Source organism: Etheostoma spectabile, chromosome 6 (genome assembly GCF_008692095.1).
Source record: "Etheostoma spectabile isolate EspeVRDwgs_2016 chromosome 6, UIUC_Espe_1.0, whole genome shotgun sequence".
In the NCBI taxonomy this organism is placed as follows: Eukaryota; Metazoa; Chordata; class Actinopteri; order Perciformes; family Percidae; genus Etheostoma; species Etheostoma spectabile.
Window position 1 is genome coordinate 1,121,682 of NC_045738.1, and position 11,660 is coordinate 1,133,341.

The window sequence follows — 11,660 nt, forward strand, 5'->3', positions numbered from 1 at the left end:
ACCACACAAGGGTTAATGTACACTGATAAACTGAATCTGAAGGTCCATTACGCCAGAAAATAGAGGTAGAACATTAATCTGAAAATCAGATTAAATGAGTTCCAAATTCTATGTTAAAGCCATAGGTTAAACCAGGGCCTACTCTCTGGGGGCAGCGTCTTCCCTTTACAGTAGTTACATGTCCATTCTGTAGGATTAAGGTATCCACAGGAAACCACAGAAATGAGCTCTCTGGTTTCCCATTAACAGCGGTGCCATGCATCCTGAATAATGCCAAACAGGCGCCTCCAGCTTTTTTCTCGCTCATAATGGTTTCAGAAACACATTTCGGTAAACTATTATGGTAAAATAGTTTCCAAAACCAGCCGGCTGGATATCCGGGAGCGACCGCCCCCCCTACAAGAGAAAGCCTTTGAGAGTTGTTAGTCCAGGAAGTTTACCGGATGTAGGCTACATCTGGACCGCTGGTAAACTTCCTATAGCTCGTTCATACTTTATGATAACGTGCGTGCAGTTGTGAATGCCGAACAAAAATCCTAAATTATTTTGGTATAATGAAAATGAGAAGTTTGACTGAGTGGCAACATACATAGTCTATTCATGTTTTTCTATAATTTGTCCCAGCCCTTTTTTGGGGCTGGAGATATGGAAAAGGCCATGTTATGCAGACCCCATGAGTGAAATATCTGCTAGTCTGGACATAGTTTAATGTTACTCCATCGTAGCCCAAACCTATTTTCAGTAGGCTATAACGGTATGATGGGATGGATGTATGGCGCACATCACCTGTAGCCTAACGGAGCGTGAGGAGCAAATATCTTACAAATCAAACAACAACAACACATCCTCTCTGTTAGGTGCTACAATTAGGCATGAGGATTTAATCTTGGGGTTAGGGCAAATATTTGCTTAATAAACAACTTTTTAGGTTTAGGTTTTGCATACCCACAAGACGAATAAATTGGTATACAATCATATGTTTATCAGCATAGACCCAAATTGGTGTCATTAATGGATTACATAAAATTGATTTTTTTTCCTTTCATTGTTGGCGGTCATTGCCTGTTTTACTTACTTTTACTTACCCTTTGACCAACAGGTGGCTTTGTGTGCATTTGCAGTAAAGCCTTGAGAAATGAAGCTTCATTTCGCCATCCCTGGCGACTCCTCGCGTCAAAAAACGGCACTGCTTCGGACGCTATAACAGACTGGATCGGCAAGGGTTCCCCTTATCTTTAACGACATTGAAGTTAGCTTCCGATTCGGCAGTTAAGGGGAAATTTAAGGGAATCTTGTAGACCACACTGGACCCGAACCAGATCCAAAACCAGTACACATAGACTTGTCAAATCTGGACTAAATTTTCCCAGAGAGGCTAACGAGTCTTGTGAAAGCTTTATTCTATTTGTAAAAATGCAACAAAGGGAGATTTTAGGCTTCTGTTTTTCATATGTAGAACGCATAGCCTACGACTTGAAATACAGTAACGTTTTCACAAATCTGAAACTGTGTTTTTAAGAGTCTTTAGCCTCTCTGGGATAATTTAATCCAGATTTGACAAGTCTAGGTACAGTGGTTTTGGATCTGGACCTGGTCTAATGTGGTCGACAAGTTTCCCTTAAATTTCCCCTTAACTGCCAAATCGGAAGCTGCGAATCGGAAGCCAACTTCAGCGTCGTTTACCTATGACAGTTCACTGTACAACAATGGCAGGAGTCGAGGCTACACAACCTGATCAGGTTTCCAAAACAAGCAGCCTGCCACCTGAAGGATATGAAAAGAAATGTATTTTCTGCAAGATTGTAAACAATGAAATGGGCACTGAACTTCTTCACTGTGTAAGAATATTGCTTGTTTAAATGATATTAAGTGCTCAGCTAGCTAGCTAGCTTTAGCATGTTTTGTTATACAGGCGGGTAACGTTACTGTTAGCCAGCTATAGCTGTGTAACACATAACGTTAGTGGCCTTTTGAATATTGGGCTAAATATATTGTTTCATTTTTTAAAAGAATTTTTAAGTTGTGTGCAGTAATTGAACTACCACATTTGTATCGAGTCCTATAACGCTACGCTTGTAGGTGTATGCTTGTCTATTGTATTACAGGGTGTACCTCAGCACCCCGCGTGTAGGCATGTGCCAGCTTGGTCCTGTTATTAAGCTTTGCCATATTTGCCAAACGTTTTCATAAATAAGGACTCTAAATAAATACATTTTAACGGTATCCCCTCAAAGACACACTCACTGGAGCTTCCAGTTTGGACCAGAGCTGTATGAGAGATGATAAAGAGCTAAGAAAGAGACTGCCGCTAAGTGACTTGGTGATTTATAAACTAGCTATCAACAAAAAGCTAGCTCACACGTGATTAAACAAAATAGGTTGCACTTAACACATAGACATTTAAAAAAAAAAAGCCTATAATATGCATAGACAGGTAAAAAAACTGTCACTACCCGATGTGAGTCGAGTGAAGATGTGAGTTGCGCATGCGTCACTTTGTGACAAGTAGCCTACAATATGCTACTTACATAGCTCGTTCACTGCAGGCTACATGTTAGCAGTCAAACGCAACAAAGGCTGTCTCTTGAATGACGTTTTGAGCTAACGTTAGCAATTAAACACATAGACAGACATAGATAGCTAAAACGTTTTTATAATGACTGCCTATTATTGTTTGTAATGAGAAAAGTTTATTATTTTATGGATTTCACAAATTTCGGTATGACACGTTATGCCGTAAACCGTTTTAATCTGAGCATGCGCAACTCATCTGCACTTGACTGACATCGGGTAGTGACAGTCCCCACCATTCTACCCGTTCTTTCCATTTAGCTGATTTATTAATTGGTATTTGCTGACTTGGTCATTTATCTCCGCTACAGGATGAGGAGATCTCATGTTTTAGAGACATTAAACCTGGAGCTCCCCACCATTACCTGGTCGTCCCAACCAAACATGTAGGGAATTGTAAAACACTCAGCAAGGAGCATGTGCCTTTGGGTAAGGTTTAAACTACACATCTTATTTACCGATGCTTGTTGAAATGGTTGTACTTTGAAAATAATTGTATCGTTTACTGCTAAATTCAATTCCACTGACGGGTCTTTGCTAACCGATCATGGTGACTGGAGTTAACTACTCTGCAGCTGAATAAAAATTTAGTTGGCTTATTTGTAATGGCAAATTGCATGTGTTTTTTGTCGTCATAACCAGTGAAGCGGATGGTGGAGACGGGGAAGGAGCTCCTCCAGAAAAACAACGTAACAGACCTCAGCGATGTCAGGTGAACTACATTCAGTGGTACATTTTGCAGTTCACAGCTCCTCACACTAGTGGCTTAGGAATGGAAGTGCTACAATGTGACTACCACAAAAGGAACATCCCAAAATTTTTTAGTGTAACAACTTTTGTCACTCGATGACATAAACCTCAGGTAAAGACCCAGTTCAGGTTTTCTGTCTTAGTGGTCTCCTAATACCATATCTTAAGTCTCTTTCCCAAAAGCGCAATAACAGAATAACAGTCATTTGGGCCAAATTCTCTGGGCGGGCAAAGCAGAGAAAGGGGAGGTAATCTTGCCCCTTATTACCTCATAAGGTGCACAATTCTAGATTGGTCCATCTTAGCTTTCATTTCAGGCAGAGCAGGATACCCAGGGGTCGGCTTACACCTATTGCCATTTCTAGCCACTGGGGGACCATTGTCTGGCGGGGGGAACTCATATTAATGTTAAATAAATTGAAATTTAAATGGGACCTTTTAAGAACAATTAATACTAATAATCCCAGTGACGCCAAGAACTGATGAACATTATCCTCATCATCAGTACACATTGTTACAGTATCAGTTCAACAATGTAAACCATGACTATTACATAGAGAACAGTAGTACTTAATCTAATGGAAGTTGTTATTGATATGTAGGCTGATGTATAATTCTTACTGACTGATCATTAAGCTTTGCTGACTTTAGAATACGCTTAACATATCTTAAACCATGGTGCCTGTGGGCATTGTTTCCCTTTCCCTTGTCTGCAGGTTCGGTTTCCACTGGCCCCCATTCTGTTCGGTTGCACACCTACACCTTCATGTCCTGGCACCTGCCAGTCAAATTGGCTTCATGTCCCGCCTCTTCTACAAGCTCAACTCTTATTGGTTTATTACGGTAAGCCTCCTCACAATTAATTATTCTGTGCTCCAGTACTAAACATGCAATGGTAAATAAATTAAAGATTAGTAAAGATAAAATAATTGCTTCTTTATCTTAAATGTGTGCACCATCAGGCTCCATTATAAGGTCCCATGACATGGTGCTCCCTGGATGCTTTTATATAGACCTTAGTGGTCTCTAATGCTGTTTCTGAAGTCTTGTTCCTAAAATTCAGCCTTGGTGCAGATTTACAGCTTCTAGAGCCAGTCCCACAATGAGCTTTCCTTAGTATGTTACATTTCTGAGTCTGTAGCTTTGAGTGTGGGGGGGGGGCAAGGTGGAGGCTGAGGGTGTGTCCTTGACCAACTGCCACTTTGCTAGCTTGAAAGCCATGATGTGTTTCTCTCTCATGGGTGGGCCAAATTCTCTGGGCGGGCAAAGCAGAGAAGTGGGAAGTAACCTTGCCCCTTATGACGTCATCTGAGCTTTCATTTTCTCAAAGGCAGAGCAGGATACCCAGGGCTCGGTTTACCCCTATCACCATTTCTAGCCACTGGGGGACCATAGGCAGGCTGGGGGAACTCATATTAATGTTAAAACACCTCATAAAGTCAAATTTTCATTCCATGGGTCCTTTTAAGCAAAACAGGTCGACTGCCATCTTACCACGTGAAAATGTGTATTCTTCATTAAGTGTCTTTCTCATGCAGGAAGCGTGGTTTAAATGTGGAAGGACTGTTGAGCCAGTGATTTAGTAATTGTTGATTGACCCAGCCCACTTTTGTTTTTTATTGTTCTTTTTCTCATTCTGAAATTCGTAGTTTCAGGTGTCTCAACCCGTAACCAATGCAGTAGAGCGTGTCCTTTTTCCCTGCATAAAGTTCAAAAGTATTTATTTGTGTATAAAAAATGTTGTGATTTATTAGCTTCTATTAACTGTTTCCACTTTTACACACAATCCTCATTTTCATATATGTATTTAGTGCTAAATTTTATTGATGTCATCACAGCTTATCTTATTGTTATATCTTATTATTTTAATGTTATCTTATGTTATCTTTTATATAACTAGTGATCTCATTGCGGCGACTAGTGCTGTTATTGCTAAGCTGACCCGTTCTCTCATCAAACACATTTTATTGTACCGTTGACCCTGTATTAACCTACACATGACTGCAATAAAACATGAAACTGAAACTTACACTTCATTTTGACATGAAAGCCAGGCTCCTCTCCCTGTTGCATAATGGGTTCACAGTTCTAAAAGCTGTTATTATGAATGTAAATGACTATTTTACTATATTATGCTATTTAGTTTAGTAATTAGTGACAACAACCCTGTGGTGCCACCGTACTTTAGTTTATGCAAGTGGAGCTTTAAGTCTAATTTCCATCCCGTCCACATTGGTTCATGTTTTCCAGGCAGACCAGCTGATTGAGCTTCTCAACTCTAAAGGAGAGACCGACTAATCACTCGCTTTGGATCCAGTTCTGACAGTACTTGACTTTGATGTGACTGAAACATCCACCTTCTCGCAGATGTCATGTTGGATGAAACACTCTCACATAAAGTTGCTGTCTGTTTGGTCAGAGCTAATGACACTATTGAAAACTGGTGACATGTTTGTAACCAGAGACCACTTTTCAGACTGGAAACCAAATGAAGGCTTGAATGAAGCCAAATCTTGTTTCTTGCTACTTGTCACAAAAATGATTTTAAATGTGTTTTTTACAGGAGAATGTGGAAGGCGTTTTTTTTCTTTTTACTGAATGGAAAGTTCAACAGTAGATATGCCAATATAATTTACAATTTTATTTCCGGGCATGCTTTGAAAATCATATTTTATGGATGTCTAATTGAGAAAAAAAGTATATGTAAGAAAAATGAATTTGTCTAATTCAATTTGACATAACACATTGGATATTCAGCTCAGCTATGTTGCGTTATCTCATAGTTTTGTGGCCTTGGTGAAGTGGATCAAAGCTCAGAGTATTAACAATTTACAGCGCTCCTTTACAACTCAAGCAGCTAAGTGATCTTCTAACACTGTATGCTAAATGATCTCAACAAGCACTAAAATATAGCCAGGTATTTGTTTATACGTGTTCATCTCATGTTTGATTTGATGCAATGTCCTAGGATTGTGGTGACATACTGCATTAGATACACTAATGGTATTGTGCATGAAGTGAATGTGCCATATGATACCACAGCATATTAAGGAATGTTAAGAAAGAAAACCACACTGTATGAACTGTTCACAAGTGTATGCACTTTAAGAATTAATTTAACTTGGAATAAATAATACATTGCTGCTCCTTGGTGTGTTCCTACTATAGAGAGTCCTACATATCAGTTTACACTTTTGTCCCAGTCATTAGTTTACCTACTCCATTCAGTGCTTACAGTTCACAGAGCATCCACAGTAACACAATAACATGAAGGACGCTGTTACTTATCTTTATTATTATACCATAAACAGTACTTGCTAATTGACCAATCTACTTCTGCCTTATGCTAAATAACATTAGTTTGCATGGCCATTAGTTTTAATAGCAGTGGATATTAGGGCATATATCATCAGTCAGTTCATAGTGTAATTTCATTAAAGCAGCATTTGTAGTTTATTGTACATCTGTCTCAGTGGGTTGCAGGTATGCAAAGTTTGACTGTAACAAGGTTCTCTAATTACAAAGCAGTCTTGTAATAAATACATGCTCCGCGGTACCCAAGCCAAGTCAGATCAAGTTCATCCTATAGCACCGCGCTGTCTGTCGCAGGCAGCCTCATGTTCTCTTTGCATTTGCCTCAGACTCATTAACGACTTTGACTTCATTTTAGCTGCTCACTCCACCACTTTCCTCATGTTAAAAAGCCAGCAAGGATATATAGGGAAGAATTTCTTTAGCTAAGATCCTATTTAAACAACACAGTATATGTGAATACATGAAAATGTACAGTTTTTGAAGGAACTAAGTTACCCTAGGAACATATATTAGGTTAAACCCCCCCATACATAAAATATATTTGTCATATCTCTATTTTAACATACAGTATGTAGTACCACTGTTTCTCTTTATTTCTGTTTAACTTTCACTTGTGCATATCCTGTCATGATTTTGTTACTTGATATTTAATTATTTGATTGATTCTGATGCACCTACATTTTAGATACAACCAGTTTGGCCGTTTTTTAGGTGCTGGTAATTGCTTTGAAAGCGCATGTGCCAACATGCTGATAACCTCTTTGCTTTCTGACAAATGCTGCTAATTGGCATTTCACCTGCTATGACCCACATTTTGTAGCATTTGTTATTGTGATTACCTATGTCACTGCATTCATTTCAGGTTTTTACATTCATTTTTCTAGACCCTGCATGTATCTGCACTTTAGAAACAGTTTTAATACCTTGTTTGTTTTTTTAGCATGAGGAGGAAATGCATTAGTAAGTCAAATGTACACTCCTCAGGAAAGTAGTGTGAATTATTATCCACTGATAGACCTATCTTTTTACCTTAACAAGAGTACAATTTCTGCAGTACCCCTGCTATCTGAATACCACAGTGAGTGCTGCCATGATGTAGCTCCACATGAATCAAGGCATAAACACCAATCCAAGTTTCTGATTACTGCAACAGAGTGACAACTGCATGGTCATCCTTCCCCTGCCACAGCATCTCCCCCTCAAACTCAACCAGCCTCTGCTTCCTCGCCCTTAGAAGAATCCCCACCAGTTTATTAGAGATGGTCACATAATGCTCAAACAGTTTCCCAAATTCAACAGTGATAACTCCGCCTTTGCTGCCACTTCCATCTCCATCTTTGTCTCTTGGCTCTCCAATGTTCCTTATCACTTCACACAGCTCCTCAACCTCTCTGCAGACGTGTGTGTGAGCGTCCTTCCCCCGCTGCTCCGTCATGGACCCCTGCAGGGGTCTCCCATAGTGGTCCTGCCCCCTCTGAGGGACCACCACACACGGCCTCGCGTCATGACTGAAGGGGTTGTGCTTCTGGTGCTCCCGGTGCTCGTCGGACCACTTCTGCCAGTTCTCCTTTAAGCCTTTTACAGAAACAAAGCACGCTGCAGTGTCATCTCTACACTGAGCAGGATGTGGGGCGTCATCTTCAGTTTCCATGAAGGTGGTGATCTTGCTGTCCCGCCCCATCACTGTCTCTGTTGAGGAGAACATTACACAGGAATACAGGAATGAAATAGCACTTTGCTGCTTTTAGTACTTTATTATTTAAATAGCAACTAAAATAATCTAAATAATCTCTAGGTTTTAGGATAAACATATGTTGCTTAATTAATGTGGGCTATTTGTTGGGTTTGGGACAGTTTTAGTCCACAATCTCAGCAACAGATTCAATTGACAATTCATAAAAACTAAAGAAAAGGGAATGTATTATCTATTTTACAAAATCAATGTCAGTCATCATCAAAACTAGAACAAATTAACACAGCTTTGTGACCTGTCTATACAGCTCTTTAGATATTTGGAGTAAACATTTATCAAATATGATCCAACTTACATGTCCCACACTGACTCGAACCTCACTTCACCTGCAAGACTGTTTCATTGTAGCCAAAGTGCGAAAACAAATCAGGTTACACTGTAGAACAACTTAACAACACTGCAGCACTGCTGACAGTAGCAGGAGTGCGAATGCTTTTCCGTCCAGAGGAAAAACCGCTCTGAAGGGCATCTGTCTCGGCCAATGGCGTGTCAGAGAAGATCCGAACAGCCAATCAGGGAACAGAGAGGGAGGCGAGGACAAATGCCTCTGAAGTAAAGGAGATTACAGCCGAGGAGAGGGGTTTATCCTTGGACATAAGCGCAAAATACACCCATGGGTAATAATTAATTGCTTATAGGCGACATAAATTGTTTTGATTAAACATCAACAACAATAAAGGTATCTACCTTTATTGTTTTGACAAGGTCGCCAAATAAAAATGTCAAACTAACAGCAACTAGTGGAAACACTGGTTAGATAGATAGATAGATAGATAGATAGATAGATAGATAGATAGATAGATAGATAGATACTTTATTCATCCCGATGGAAATTGTAGTTATCCAGTAGCATGACAACCACAACACAATAAACACATATACACACATATATCCCACTTACATGAGAATAAAAATAAAAATAAAAAATCACAATGCAATGACCATGATAAGAAGAGATACTATGGTAGACGGTGTGTAATGATAATGAAGTGGAAAAAGTGAACAGTGCAGGGATTGAACAGTGCAGCAGATGGTGATTAAATAGGAACTATGACTATAAAATAGAAACATTATAATAATAACCTACACTGACTGACTGAATAAGAATAAGAACACTATGTAACAGGGAATAAGTTATAAGATGTAAGATGTAGATATTATGGTTATGTCGACTGTAGACGTAACAAACCAACGCCTTGCACAACTGAATGTGTCCTAAATGACAGAGGAAACCTCATTCTTCTTCTTTCAGGGTCATGCGGTCCCTGAGCGGTACTTTGTTCCACAGCTCGGTTTCCAACCGGACGTATTTTGAATCTGCAACAAATATGGCGACCTCCCACAGTCGATCATGCCTCCAGTATCTGTTACACCTTGCCCAAGATAATTTGGACTTCAGGTTGCCGGTAACCTTCATAAACTACTCCCAGTTTCTATCGCTCTCTTGTAGTTAGTTGTTGGCGAAGAGAGCAGAGTCTGGCAGACGGGTCCCCGCTCCGCGGCGTGCTGCTGCTAGTTAGCTAACGCTACATGTGCTAAGATAAACTGTCAACACGGCGCAAGGCTTTGGCTTCACGTGAGAATATCGATACGATAATAACACATTAGCACTTCATCGACATGTTGGTAAAATGGCGGTTCACTCTCTTGCCTCTAATCGTAAATGCATGCCCATCTGAATTGGACCAAGATGCAGCTTCGCTCACCTGGACAAGTGGACATATGACTTAAAACTGCAGTAATACACGTTTGTAAATAATCAGAATCATGTTGAGTTGTTTTTTGAAATGTAGGCTACTCCACTGTGCTCCTGTGGTGTCTTTTAACCCCAAAGGGATCCTCACAGATGATAGTATACACATTCCTTTTTCAATTTACACAGGAGTGCTGCTAAAAACAAGACTGTAATGCATATGGGCTGGGCAATATATCCATGTTATATCGATGTTGTATCGATATTGCGATATGAGACTAGATATCCTCTTAGATTTTGGATTGATTGTAAGTGTTGTCTTTATCTGGTTTGACAGGCTGTATTACAGTAAAGTGTACTTTTCTGACCTTACCAGACTGTTGTAGCTGTTCTGTTATTTACCTTTACCCACTAAGTCATTAAATCATTTCTGGAGAAAATGTATCAACAATCTCATTGTGTACATAACATTTTGTTAAAACACCAACAGTCAACCACACAATATCGTTGCAATATCGACATCGAGGTATTTAGAGAAGAAGAATATTGTGATATTTGATTTTCTCTATATCACCCAGCCCTAATATGAGTGTTTATGATTTATATGTTGTTCATTCTTGCAGGAGATTAAGGCCTTGCTGGCTCTTAGAGGAAAACCATTCCATCCAAATGGAAACTTCAAAGAAAAGGTTTGCACATCAAAGCACGTATTTCCAATCTTTATTGTCCCATCTGTGCCATCTGTTGTTGTGACTGATACAATTGGTGCTGTATTGTTTTGTATAGAACTGTCAAGGCATCATGTATGTGTTTGCACATGGAGTCCACAACAAATGTTCCTAAAAGAATTGTAAAGAATATCTTATCTCAAGTTTGTAATAAAGTGCTTGACTATGATGATTGATTATTTGACAGCAGCCACACCATAAGGTTTCTGTCCTGTAGACTCCCATTTCTGCACAGTCACTCGTCGTCTTGCCTCTTCTCTCTAGTCTCCTTTCTGGTGTCTGGACGGTTTGTCTGAGGAGGATGTCTCCAGTGTCATGTCCAGATCTGTTTGTGCAAAGTAAGTGTTTTAGCTTTGTCGGGAGGTAAGTGATGGCCGTGCACCTGTAGTGATGGAATGACCTCAACATGCTGCACATATTTCCATCCCTCTTAATCTGTGCCTTGTATCCTTGGCTGTACTATAGTGGCTGAGATGAAGCGGTAGTTCAAGTTGCATTATCCTTGCAGGTCTGCTTTTGAACTTTGGGGCCACGGAAAAACACACAGTGAACTAAGAACATCCCTCTTGAGCTACCCATCAGAGAACATGGTTCGTGATGCTACAGCAATGCAATTTTAGGTAAACTTTCATATGAAACATACATGAGTTGAAGCTAATATGTCTAATTTCTGTTTTTGCTCATCCTCCACATTGCCCTACAGTCACCGTTTATGCAAAAAGACTCAACTTACAGAATCAATGTCTATACTTTCAACAAGACTCTGGAGTTTGCAGACAGAATCAAAAGGATTGATGTAAGTATTAAGATGTGTGTGTGTGTGTGTGTGTGTGTGTGTGTGTGTGTGTGT

At 39.8% G+C, this 11,660-nt stretch overlaps 3 protein-coding genes across 3 annotated transcripts in view; 2 read left to right on the top strand and 1 right to left on the bottom strand.

Moving 5' to 3' along the window:
- The first annotated feature begins 1,482 nt into the window (after window positions 1-1,482).
- hint3 (histidine triad nucleotide binding protein 3) lies at window positions 1,483-6,469 on the top strand. The gene is made up of 5 exons (XM_032517926.1): window positions 1,483-1,838; window positions 2,883-3,000; window positions 3,214-3,283; window positions 4,038-4,164; window positions 5,572-6,469. Exons 1-5 carry the CDS (start codon window positions 1,686-1,688, stop codon window positions 5,617-5,619), a joined length of 516 nt encoding a protein of 171 aa, XP_032373817.1. The 5' UTR covers window positions 1,483-1,685; the 3' UTR covers window positions 5,620-6,469.
- A 280-nt stretch (window positions 6,470-6,749) lies between these two features.
- LOC116690756 (actin-binding Rho-activating protein) lies at window positions 6,750-8,858 on the bottom strand. Its single transcript, XM_032517925.1, has 2 exons — window positions 8,685-8,858; window positions 6,750-8,325 (listed from the first exon to the last, which is right to left on the bottom strand). The coding sequence occupies exon 2, from the start codon at window positions 8,315-8,317 to the stop codon at window positions 7,778-7,780; it is 540 nt and encodes a 179-aa protein (XP_032373816.1). The 5' UTR covers window positions 8,318-8,325; window positions 8,685-8,858; the 3' UTR covers window positions 6,750-7,777.
- An 802-nt stretch (window positions 8,859-9,660) lies between these two features.
- trmt11 (tRNA methyltransferase 11 homolog) overlaps window positions 9,661-11,660 on the top strand; it is a 10,127-nt gene continuing 8,127 nt past the window's right edge. The window contains exons 1-5 of the mRNA XM_032517906.1: window positions 9,661-9,795; window positions 10,706-10,771; window positions 11,075-11,148; window positions 11,319-11,400; window positions 11,514-11,606. Of these exons, the coding sequence (XP_032373797.1) occupies window positions 9,718-9,795; window positions 10,706-10,771; window positions 11,075-11,148; window positions 11,319-11,400; window positions 11,514-11,606 (393 nt within the window). The 5' untranslated portion in view covers window positions 9,661-9,717. The remainder of the gene's footprint in view (window positions 9,796-10,705; window positions 10,772-11,074; window positions 11,149-11,318; window positions 11,401-11,513; window positions 11,607-11,660) is intronic.

What these genes read in the sequence shown, in the direction of transcription:
- hint3 (XM_032517926.1), top strand. Translation starts at nt 1,686, where the DNA reads ATGACAGTTCACTGTACAACAATGGCAGGAGTCGAGGCTACACAACCT. An exon ending in GCACTGAACTTCTTCACTGT is followed by an intron (nt 1,839 to 2,882) that starts GTAAGAATATTG and finishes TCTCCGCTACAG; the next exon opens with GATGAGGAGATCTCATGTTT. An exon ending in ACTCTTATTGGTTTATTACG is followed by an intron (nt 4,165 to 5,571) that starts GTAAGCCTCCTC and finishes CATGTTTTCCAG; the next exon opens with GCAGACCAGCTGATTGAGCT.
- LOC116690756 (XM_032517925.1), bottom strand. Translation starts at nt 8,317, where the DNA reads ATGGGGCGGGACAGCAAGATCACCACCTTCATGGAAACTGAAGATGAC.